Here is a 12,112-nt window from a genome sequence, read left to right as displayed (position 1 = left end):
GCGCCCCGCACCGTTCATCCGCGCCCGCTCCAACTCCGGCAGGTGCTGGCGGGGATGACGACGACGACGACTACAATGACGAGGAGGAGGATGAAGGCGAAGACGAAAACAACGTGGACGCGGCAGCGAGCGGCGATGACCCTCCCGTGAAGCGGACGAAGGTGCAGCAGCCGTGAGGGCGGCGCTGGAGGCCGGGCCTGCGCCCGGACAGGCTGTACCGACTGTAAGTGTCCCGGGCCCGCTGCACGGACCCGCTCCCGCGGCGCTGCTGCTCCCGTTTAAATGCGAAATGTCCATCCCGACACTGGTTTAATACGGAAGCCTTTCTGAAAGGATGCGCCTGGGTGTGAGCAGCGTGTGGCTTACGAGGTGCCAGTGGTATGCTGGCACCAGTTTTTGTAAACTAGTTGGCAGGTACAGACTTTTCTCACAAATTTTCTGATTGGTAGGTTTTTTAATAACTTATTTTGAGTCACAGTATTTCTTCATGTGACACCACTTTTAAAATAAAGCAATAAAACCTGCAAAGAGTTATTTTGTCAAATGTGATCTTTAAAAGACAGCTTGTGTTTGTATGGAGAAAAAGCAATATAAGACCACTATAAGTATCAAAATTAACAAGCATGTATAGGACTGTGCCTGTTCCTGTACAATCCTACTGTGGAAGATTATTTTTGCCTATCATCAACAAGGTTTAGTCACCTGTCAATCAAGCTTCTGTGAGCAGGTATAAAACACTCTTGATAGTCATTCCATAGAGCTTAAGGCCTAAGAGTGTACTCTAGCAGAATTTAACTGCCTGAATTAATACTGTGAAAAGTATTTTGGGAGGTTATTTTCATTTTCTTGTGTTCTCTGGGCACAGTTTGTGTATATGTTATGGGACCTGAGCAAATCTTGGGACTTACATATATAGGACAAAGTGTGGAAATAAATGAACTTTTATGAGGACAAAATTGTCTGCATCCATTTGAAATGCAGGGAAGAGCCAGAAATGAGGTCCAGTAGATGTGTCCTTGACATTTATATACTCAGATACTCTAAGATGCTCTGTTGGCAGATGAGATAGAAGCATAACTGAAAAGACCAACTCAGGTTGTACACCTGTTTTCCCTTTTCCTCCAGATAAACCTTCCAGAAATGCTATGAACTGTCTAATGGCTGATTAACAACATTTAACATTAGGCAAGAATTTGTGGCCTTTACCTATAAACCATGTAAACACTCCACTGGCATGCCATGGACTGAAAATGTTTGGTCTAAAGCAACAGACCCTAACTTAGCAGAACTGGAGCTTCAGGAGACCTCATACAATTCTAAGTTGTAGGTTTGCTTGTGGCAACTCTTTTGATGAAATGAAAAAACTTCATTTTTCTGAGAGTTGCTGTGAGGTTACCAGGCTTGGGAAGCTTTAGTGTGATGTGGTTCCTTACCCTCCCATTCCCCTACAGCTGTGTTCTAAACCCTGTCTGGAGAGCCCCATAGTCATCTGTGGCCCTGAATTTCAGGCAAAGGAGGTAAGCCTCAATGGAAAAAAGATGCTGTATTCTTCACCTCAGAGAGAGGCAGTGCTTTTGTACCCAACCAGCCTTCAAGGGGACACAGAACAAGCTCAGCTCACCACATCTGCACTGGTCAGTGCAGTTTGTATGTCTTACTAATAGAACTTGGTTTTACTGGCCCAAGGGAGCTCAATGGATTTCCTCACTAAAATAAAGGGGAGAATGCTGGTGTGTTTGGATGGAATTAAAAGAGCTGATGTGATACTAAATTCTTGGTGGTTAGATGATAACCAACTACTTTTACTAGTTACAAAACATAACAAAAAATGTCAAAACATGTCTCCTTCACAAAGACTGGGATTATATGACGTACTCTATTGTTATTGTTTTGAAATACTGAATTGCTGGCTCAAACAACTTTAAGGCTAAATTCATTTAAGGAACTTAACAGGTTGCAGTGTTCCCTGTTAAAAAAAAAAATTTAAGTCTCAAGTATGCAAGGCACTCAGATAGTTCTGTGAGGGAGAGGAGGTAATCTCATTATGCTCAGTAATTGGGGCATTGTCTAAAAGTGCAGTGCCTTTCCTATCTCCCAGGAGAGGGATCCACAGTCATCATTTTCATTAAAGGATTTGAGTGCCATTCACCCATGGCAGCCCGTTTGATTCCCACTCACTCCATCTTCAAAGGTAACTTATCCGTAAGCCATTATGAGTATCAGATTCTCTGTGAACTACCCAGTAGTCTGGCAGCTGGGACATCATGGGGCTTAACTCGGTGACTAGGTTAGCACTCAGCACTGTGAACACCTGAGCAATTCTGCACCAGCCACCTGGGCTAGACTTGGGCCCTGAGGACTGAGTTGAGCAGATGCACCTTCTTATGGCTGTAGCATGTTCTTTCTTCCCAAAGAAACCTGCACCATCTTTAAAGAGAGCTAAGATAAATCAGTTCTTAAAATTTAACTACATGATAAAATTATTAAGCTGCTTTTGTGCATTAGGTAATTTCTAGAAAAGTGGTTCTCATCAAAGACTGTGACATAAAAATCAGGATTTTTTAAAAAAACTAGTAAGAGAAACTAGAGAGTGTCCTTTTAAGAAAACAATGGACCAGGAAAGAGAAAATAAGGAGAGTTAATATGTATTCTGCAGCAACTGCAATGTTTTGTCCAGGGATAGGTCAATCCTCATATTTTTAATTTAAGAAATGAATCAAATTTCCTACTTTGCTGCTGAAGAAACATGTCATAAGGAAGAGATTTTATTGTAACTTACTTTTGTCCAAGTTTGAAGGGCTGCAGCCTCATGTTATGCTCTTGGACCTGCTCCCCCATGGCAGGAATTGAAGGACAGGCTTAGTAGCACCTGTGGCAGACACATTCCTGAGATGGGAAGGGACTGTCAGGTAAAGGTCAAGCAGCTAAAGAAACTAATAAAGATTGAGACTGCTCAAGTGATGTTCAAGCAGCCTGACAGTGCTTTATCTTGTGACACAAATGAAAAAAAAGAAATCTAGGGTAAGTGGCATACAGATGATCATTAATCACCCTCGTGTTACAGCTACTCACTTTGTTGGCAGAACATTAAAGCCTCAGAATGTTGCAAAACTTCAAGCTTGATTATCCCAAAAGTTTGTAGCTGATGTCATTTTCTGTTACAGACAGCTCTTTGGTGACTCAGATAATCAGCCTTGACAATACCTATAAATTTTCAGAATAATCAAGCTGAAAGTTATTTCACTACTTTTTTTTTTTTTTAATACTACAGTAAAAACCAATTTATCATTCATTTTTATAGTCTTTCCTTTATTTACCCTATTGGTAAGATTCCACCTGTTGATGTTCCTCTGGTGTCAAAAATGCTGGAAGCACCCAGCAGAGCTAACTTAGCTCTTCTCCTCCTCTCACTGTCTAATATTTGTATACACAATGTTAATAGTTCTCCACTGCTGTTTTCCACTTCAAGCTCAAATGCTTACACACCTAGCATTTGTTTGAATTAGACTGTGTGTTTTTCTGTAGTCACTTGCAAAGCACATGCCTGTCAACAGCTGGAATCCAAAACTAGGCCTCTGATGGAAAAGTCTACGAACACGAGCCCCGGTTCTGCAAGTCCCCACCCATGCCCAGCACGTGCTCCACATCCAGACAGCTTGGGTCATCCCACCAGGCCTGCCAGTGAACTTGCTAAGGGTCACATGCTTGCATGACAGAAAATGAGGTAGTTCTTCTTATCATCTTCTATTTTTGATGCTTCCTCTTATGCACTTGGCTCTTTAAATAATTCCATCTGCATATAATGTAACTGTTCAGTTTAAAACTACAGTGTGAAGTTAAAAATAGTCCAGCCAGAGGTATCTCTCTTACACAAGAGTAAAGAAACAGGGGGATTCAGTTTCATCCAGCAAGCCCCAAAATTTCAGGCTACAAACAATTAGGGCACAGAGCATAAGAGGACAACAAAAGATGAAATGAACACACACACTGAGGGAAGGACATGAGCACAGGCTACAGTAACTGACAGCCAGCACTGCTGCCCGGCACCAAAAACACAAAAATACCCCACTAAACCAAAAACAACAAAAATGAAAAGCTATTGATAAGTATCTGATTGATAAGTATCTGCATTAATAGACTTGTGTTTATAAACATTGAAAAGTTTTTATTTTATAGATAAATAGCATGGTGATTTTAAAAGTTGAGAAACAACACAACTTAAAAGCTCTGACTCCCCAAGATACTAAGTACTCATCAGAGTTTATAATTTACTCTTACTCCAGCACACTAAGATGGCAGCTTCTTCCTTTTCATATTGCACTTAGAACTCAAACCCTTCTTGCAAGGGCTACATTGTTTTCAGGTCCTAGCACCAATGCTGACGATTGAAACCAGTGTCTCAAAGTATTTCCAAGTGCAAACAGAAAGTTTAAGGTATTGGAACTGCCATGCTTAAACACAGCAACAGTGAAAACAGTGTTCTCTTTCCAAAGCAAGAGAAAGACAACTCTCCAGGATTCCCTTAAAGCAGTCAGAAACAGATTAGCATTTGAGATGATTAGATATGGACAATCACAAACAGTTGAAATTATAGTTAAGGAGTTTAGCTCATAATTCTTTTGAGCCTACTGCTTCTGAGAAGTGTATTTTGCACTGTTTTCATATTTGTTACTTCCATCATGGCTGGGACAAAAATTTAGCTCTCAGAAGAAACAAAAATGGACAGAAAGAAAGAACAGATTCAGTCTTATTCAAAATATGCTATTCCAAAATAGCACTGAAAAATAGAGGTTGAAACTATGGCAAAGAAATCTCAATGGAATTTCAGTATGACTGAAGAAATTTACATTCATTACAAGAATGAGAAGGTACCTTACTTCTTTGAATTTCTGGAAGAAACATGATTATCTGTCTTACAATCTGGTAGTAGCATCTCCCAAACAGTTAACTTTCCCAAATTCAAAGTTTTTCCTAATACATCAGTTCTCTTGGAGCACAGTTTCCCATGATGTCTGGAGTGAAACTGGAATGGTCATAAATTTCAGTAATTTGTAATTTTATCAAGCAAGATGATAGGAGAAGGAAACACAAAAGAATTTTTGTGCAGACTACAAGCCAATGCCAGCATAGACTGCTTTGATGTTGTAGGAGCAGTTTAAAACATCAATCTCCAGGCCTATGCCACTCCTCACTGCCTGCCTACTACAGTGTGGGACTGTTGTGACTGAAAAGAAGTAGCCTACCACAGAAAAAAAAGTACTTTTTCCCTTTAAAGGTTTGCACAAACTTTATTCTTTGCTTCCTGTTTTTGTATCTAAACTTATTTTTTAAAAATTCATTTAAAACAGCACTGATGTAGATAATAAAAAAAAAAGAAAAAGCAAAGAATTGCGTTAAGTGCAGCTTTTATAATCACGTTCCTAATTTCTTTTTTCCTTTTACATTTACCACAAAAGAAGTATCTTTTCATTGATTTCACTCCAAGGGAAAACATAGGAAATCACTTTTTTGCACAGAGGAGTAAAGTTGTGGACCAGAAACTTGCTTCCCCACGGGACATTTCAGATGGAGAGTTGCAATTTTGCATCATTAAGGCAAAATGAGGAATACTTCCATCACATGACACACAGGTCTCTCCCACTCTGGCCACTGGATAGATCCACAATTAAAAACCTTTGTAATTACTTGTTTGCTTTAAATAGAAAACAGTCATTCTCTTCATTGCTTATCAGTTTGAAAGAAAAGGCCCCTTCCGGCCTTCACTCAGAACTTCAGTCTTGTGATTAGATCAAGCAAATGCAATTGCTTCAAACCAGCAACAGAAAGTAGCAGTTGAGCTAAGTGTCAATTAGTTGTAATCTACTGATCTGATTAGAGGCCTTCACAAATGTTTGGTGACGATTGCAAATAACAGCCAAGCAGATAGGAATGATGCAATACCCAACAGTTTTGGGGTCAGCTCTCGTACAGGAATAGAGGAACAAGAACATCTGTAAGTACGGTATTAAAAATATTATCGTCCACAGCCAGAAGGGCAGGGATAGCAGTCGTACTTTTAAGGAGTGTGTCCATGTGGTTCCTTCCTGTGGTTCCTTGGGGTGTTGCTGAATGTGCTCCAGTGCCAGTTTGTTGTAAGTCTCATTGATTTCAAAGACATAATAAAAAGCTGCAGCACTTGCTAACAAGTACAGCCCCACGCCAATCCAGCCCATCCTCTGGCGGAAGTTCATCATTCTCCATGCTCTGCACCTGAAACAAAAGGTGACAGAAACGTTCAGTACAGCTTGGAAAGAGAGGCAACAGATGAACCTTGGTTTTCATAAGTTAACTTTCTGTAACTTTTCATTGCACATTAGTTAAAACACACACATCAATTTCTGAAGACCTGAGTTTTCTCTACATCATAGAAAATCATTACTCTGCCAGCAACAGGTTAGTGGCAAAAACATAAGAAGCTCCACTGATTGCTCTGGGCGGTTTAGGGCTTGCTGGCTATCAGGATATACCTGGCTTAAGCCAGGTACTTAGGGAATAAAAGAAATGCCATCAATTGGGTAAGTTACCTACCCCATCTGCCCTCAATGTCTCTAGACACAGAGATAATGTAAGATTTTCTATAAATAAGTAAAGTTTGGAAAGTTCTTTGATGCCTGCAAGACAGCCAGTAATGGTACCATCACTGCTTGTCTGTGGTGCAGCAACATCCACTTGCATTAAGCTCTAGCTGAGTGCCCATTTATGAACCACAGAAAGGGATGTTTTCAATTTGAACATGAGGTTCAAGGCTTAGGCTGCACTAAAGGGATGTACCTGCACAAATTATTGGAGCCTCACAGACACTACTGGGCTCAATTTGAGCTACTTCAAATCTCCAGCTGGCCAGATGGGTCTAGGGGACTGGAAACACTCTTCAAAGCAGTCACTAACACTTCAGCTGGAGTGTACCTCCACACAAATGAAGTCTTCACCTCTTCCCCTCCAAACAGCCCTTGCACAGGGCAGGGAGAACCACTGCTTCTCTGCACTTGATTAGGGTTCTCAAAAAACCCCGCTTTTTTGGCCCTCTGGGCTTTTTACCTTTCAGACCTTTTCCTACAGAGGGGTAAAATCCATCTCTGTAGTGCTGTTTCAAGAAAATATATCAGGCCTTTAAAATACCATGCAGAAATGCTTATTGAAAATGCATTATACATAGAAAACAGTAACAATTCATGGAAGTATTACAGAATTTACCATAAATGATACAAAATCATGACACCATTCTAAATCACCCTTTCTGAGCCAGACCAATCTGCCAGTTTTGTTGGCAATCCTGATTTTACATAACTGAGGGATATTCTCAATCCTGACATGACAGAATGATCAAGACAGCCCTAGAGAAATTGTTCTGGCCCTCAGACTCCTGCATTCATGGTGGCTAAAAGAATCAAACATTCAGGGACATAAATACCTGAGAAGGAACAGTAAATACCTGAAAGAGAACAGTAAACACTTGAGAAGGCTATTGTACACTTAAGTAATGTCAACTTCTCGTTCAGCTGATCCTTGTATATAACTCAGCTGCACGTTTCCCTTTATTACCCCGAGTCAATACGTTTAGTAGGACAACTGAAAAATTGTTGAAAGGAACTGTTCATCTAGAAGGTAAAAAAACTTGAACGCCAGGTCTGCGTTTACCCGCTAAAGAAGCCGCTGGCTGTTTTTCCCAGCAGTTCGGCATATCCGAGCTGGCTCATGAGTTGTCGCCTTCGAGGAAAATAAACCGTCACAAGGTATGTACATACTGAAAACATAAACACTATCAAAACAGCAGCAGATTTAAGAAGGTAAATATCAGCGCGTTTTGATCCTGCCCTTGAGGAGTAGCCAGAAGAGGAACCTTAGCTCCTGGTTATATCAAAAGAGGCTGAGCTAACAGAGTCTTGTCATTGTTATTCTCTGTTTTCAGACCCAGCTTCAACTGGGCACACCCGCGATGGTTCTCGGACCCCTTCAGCCCTCAGGGGCTCTCCTCCGGCGACCCCCGCGCACACCGCCCGCCGGACCCGCGCTCCGGGCGAGACGCGCTTCGCCGCCGCGGGTCCTTCTGGGCGCCGGCAGCTCCTTACCTTCCTCCGGCCGAGAAGGAGGGAGCGGGAGGGCGGCGGCGGGCGGCCCGCTCCCCTCAGCCCGCGCCGCGGCGCCGGGAGGCGGCGAGTCCCGCGGGCCCGCCCCGCTGCCCGCCCGCCGCCATGGCCGCCCGCCGGCACCGGCACTTCCGGCTCGGGCCGACGGCTGCCGGGGCGCGCGGCCGCATCCGGGGCGGGCGCCTTGGCCGGCGGCCATCTTGGCTCGGGCGCGCGCCCCTCAGCGGCCGAAGTGGCCTCGCCCAAAATGGCGGCGTCGCCCTGAGGCGGCGCTCGGCTCCTCGTGGGGGGCAGATCCAAAGTGTTTTTCCCTCGTGAGCCCGCCGAGGGAAGTAACAACAACGATTACTAAGGAAGTTACAACAGAGACTGAAACAGTCCAGCAAGTGGCAAACGAGTAGTCGATTCCCAGTATATGCTTATACATAAACATGACGTAGTGGATTATTTCTATTAAATTGAATTATCAGGAGATATTATATGTTTATTATCCCATAGCAACGGGGGTTGGGGATCAGGTGATCTTTAAGGTCCATATGTCTCTATGATCTAGTGGAGAAAAGCTTTTAATGACGCTAAAAGATGGTTTAAATTAACAGCAGAATTACACGCTCAAGTGTGTGCTATGGAATGAGGGCGATGATTTTGGGAGAGTTTGTGAGAACCTGTTCGCCTGAATTCAGGAACTGGGACGTGAGCTCCGTGCCAGTTAACACTGAAATTGCATCGCCTTACGTAGAAGTGAAACCTGTTACTAAATTGTATCCTCAAGTCATGAGAAAACTACCGTTTCTTATTGTGAAAGCAGCAGTGGCCACAATTCACTCTCATCAGTTCTCGTTAAGTTGAAGGAGGCTAAAAAAGGATTTGAAAAGAAATACCCAATAAGAAACAAAAGTCGCTAAAGCAATGACTTTTTTTGTTTATGTCTAAATACATAGGATCTTCTGCCACTTTTCCTGGGGACTTAGCAGGTGCATGTGACACAGTATGTAAGAGCTGCTGCTAAATCAAATCTGTGATGCCTTATCCTGCAACGTTTGGTGTTTCAATGAAAAGCGTTAGAAGCTGGTGTTTTGGATTATAGTCAGGACAGCTGATGAAGAAATGCACGGAGCTGCAGATATCAGTAGAGAAAAGGGACACTTGAGAGCCCACAAGAGTCAGAAATACAAATCTCATACAGCAACTTCAAATTAAGTCATACTGTTTTGGGTTTTGGTTTTTGGGGTTTTTGTTGTTGTTTTGGGGTTTGTTTGTTTGTTTTGTTTTTGTTTTTGTTTGGTTTTGTGGGTTTTTTTGTTTTGGTGGTTTTGTTTGGTTGGGGTTTTTTTGTTTTGTTTGTTTGTTTGGGGGGTTTTGTTGTTGGTTTTTTAAAAATTATTATTATTGCTTTAATGCTCATTGAAGGCCCAAAAGTGACACAAGATGGCGCCCAGAACCACAGGCAGAACAACCTGAGCAACACCCTGGCTCCCAGGTCAGATATTTTACACTTTACTTCAATTGAATGAAGATTTCATTATCTTTCCTGAAGTTTAAATATACATAAACCTAAATAAACCACTAAATTAGTGTAGTTCTGAGGACAGATGTAGATATGAATAGCTACATACAGGTTATTACTCCTGGAACACTTCTCTCAACCAAATGCCATTCTTTCCATTCTTACAGGTGGTGAGGTTCCAGTTGATCTAAAAGTGAAAAAAGCTCCTGTATGGCTAACAGACCTTCCACTCAAGCATGGCTATATTGCATTTTCTTATATTGAGGTTAGAGGTAATGATGAACCAGTTTATTTTAAAAAACCCACCTAGATGTCAAAGAGAAGGCTTCCAGTGCAAATTAGTATGTGACTGTGTGAATGTATGGCTTGGCAGTGGATACATGTGCTAAGTGTAAAGCCTGCATTTGCACTTAAGATTCCTAAGAAAAATCAGTGAAATGTGGACCTTATTCCTATTTAAGAAGCCTGTCTTTTCATGGAATGGTTGGAGTTGGAAAGAGGATGGTTTAGGATTTAACCTGCTTGTAAACCAAGTAGGTTAAAAGACTCAACCAAGGGTCCTCTGTGATAAACATAGAGCCTGAGATTGTGGCTATAAAGAGAAGGATCTAAAAAATTTGAAGAGTTGAACAATCACAAGCTGCCTTTGAAGGCTAAGGCATAATACCAGACAGAGTGATTTGTAGTATTTTTGGGCTAGATCTCAATCTATATAAATTCAGTGTTGTGCTTAATCTCTGCCATAGTAGAGGAAGGGACAGAGAAAATAACTGAGGGTTTGTTGGCTGGTTAGTTTTAGCAGCAGCCTCTAAGGGGGGAGGAAATAATACCAAAATTAGTAGAACAAGAAGCAACTGTTCTCAGCTTTAGACAAATTCCAGTCACAAGTGCTGGTAATAATAAGGGGAAAGAACTCATAACTCTGCATATTGAAATGAGAACATACACCTGGTGGGACTCAAAAGGGTAATATTCAGCTTGGGAAACCAGAGAAGATAGAAGTCTGCTGAATCCAAAGGAAATAATATTTCATGAACAGAATCAAAGAATTAATCATGGGATTTTGTAGCATTAAAAAATAAGTGTTTGACCTAGTTTTGACATACAATGTATTTTTATAGAAATATTTGGTTTGTTTTGAAGGTAAACCAGAGAAGCAATGGAGCAGCAAGAGCTGGCTGCTCCATAGAGGGCAGGAGCCAAGTAGAATAACACAGGTGATGGGCCAGAGCCTTGTAGGACACTGATTTGTGATTCATCTAGAACATCACATTCCTGCATCTTTTCCTTCTTAATCCTAACTCTAAACCACTCTTTTGGGTAGAGAACTAGCATCCTTACAGACTGCATATATGTTTGGATTCCAAGGAAAAACACTCATGTGAATTTTTATCAGTGAGGGCATGAATGCCCAAGCCCAGTCCCACAGAGCCTGAGCAAGGCAAGCAGGGAACACTGGATTCAGACAGGAGTACAGAGCATCAGGCAAGTAACAAGGTAGGTGCAAGGTCAAGCTGGGAAGGCAGCCCACAGGCTAGGGTCAGATGCAGTGAGAACGAGGGTCAGACATCACCTAGAAATTGCCATGAAGGTCCATACTGATAAGAAAAGACTGAGGTCAAGCTAGGAAGTCAGTCTGTGACTCCAGACCCAGCTAAACATGGCTTGGCACAGCCATGGCTGAGCTGGGGACATGTACTGATACAGGTCAGGCATGAAAGCACAGGGCTTGGCTAAACTGGGGCTCCTGAGCCCATGGCAGGGGTCAGGTGAGGATTGTTGGGGCCATTAAGGCCTGTTAGGATGCTCAGGATCCTGACAAACTACACAGGATAAATGGGGGTTGACAAGAGGGATCAGAAGAGTTAGTTGTAATCTTTAAGTCAAACAAAGTTTTCATAACTCAGTATTAATAGAAATCAGCCTTTCCTTGGCTTAGATTTTGGCCAAAATAGAAAAGCAAAGGTAGAATACCTGAGATGATTACAAAACCAACATTAGCTTCCAAATGGAAGACAGAAGCTGAAGGACAGAATGCATCTCACATCCTTTTGGGTGGATCTTATGTTTATATTAGCAGAGTTGTAGTAGGTTCTCACTGACAAGTAATCAAGAAGTGAGAATCTAATAAGAGAGGCATTTCTGTCAAGATGGCATTTGCCTTCGACTTTGTAGGACACTGATTTGTGATTCATCTAGAACATCACATTCCTGCATCTTTTCCTTCTTAATCCTAACTCTAAACCACACTTTTGGGTAGAGAACTAGGTCCTTACAGACTGCATATATGTTTGGATTCCAAGGAAAAACACTCATGTGAATTTTTATCAGTGAGTGCATGAATGCCCGGTGTTTCTGTAGCTTGTAGCAGCTTTATTTATTAGATGTAGTTACAGTGAATTTTGTAGTATCCTGTTGTGGTGCAATAAATTGTTTTGATCAGTTTCTTATAATGTAGTGCGAGTCAAGAACATTTGTT

At 41.9% G+C, this 12,112-nt stretch overlaps 1 protein-coding gene across 1 annotated transcript; it reads right to left on the bottom strand.

Moving 5' to 3' along the window:
- Positions 1-4,139: 4,139 nt before the first annotated feature.
- LYSET (lysosomal enzyme trafficking factor) lies at positions 4,140-8,224 on the bottom strand. The gene is made up of 2 exons (XM_066551802.1): positions 8,109-8,224; positions 4,140-6,249 (listed from the first exon to the last, which is right to left on the bottom strand). The coding sequence occupies exon 2, from the start codon at positions 6,231-6,233 to the stop codon at positions 5,838-5,840; it is 396 nt and encodes a 131-aa protein (XP_066407899.1). The 5' UTR covers positions 6,234-6,249; positions 8,109-8,224; the 3' UTR covers positions 4,140-5,837.
- Between the last annotated feature and the right edge of the window lie 3,888 nt (positions 8,225-12,112).

Source organism: Molothrus aeneus, chromosome 6 (assembly GCF_037042795.1).
Source record: "Molothrus aeneus isolate 106 chromosome 6, BPBGC_Maene_1.0, whole genome shotgun sequence".
Lineage (NCBI taxonomy): Eukaryota > Metazoa > Chordata > Aves > Passeriformes > Icteridae > Molothrus > Molothrus aeneus.
Note: the sequence above shows the minus strand (reverse complement) of the source record. Positions and strands in the feature narration are given on the sequence as shown.

Coding starts and splice junctions, on each gene's coding strand:
- LYSET (XM_066551802.1), bottom strand. CDS start 6,233: ATGATGAACTTCCGCCAGAGGATGGGCTGGATTGGCGTGGGGCTGTAC.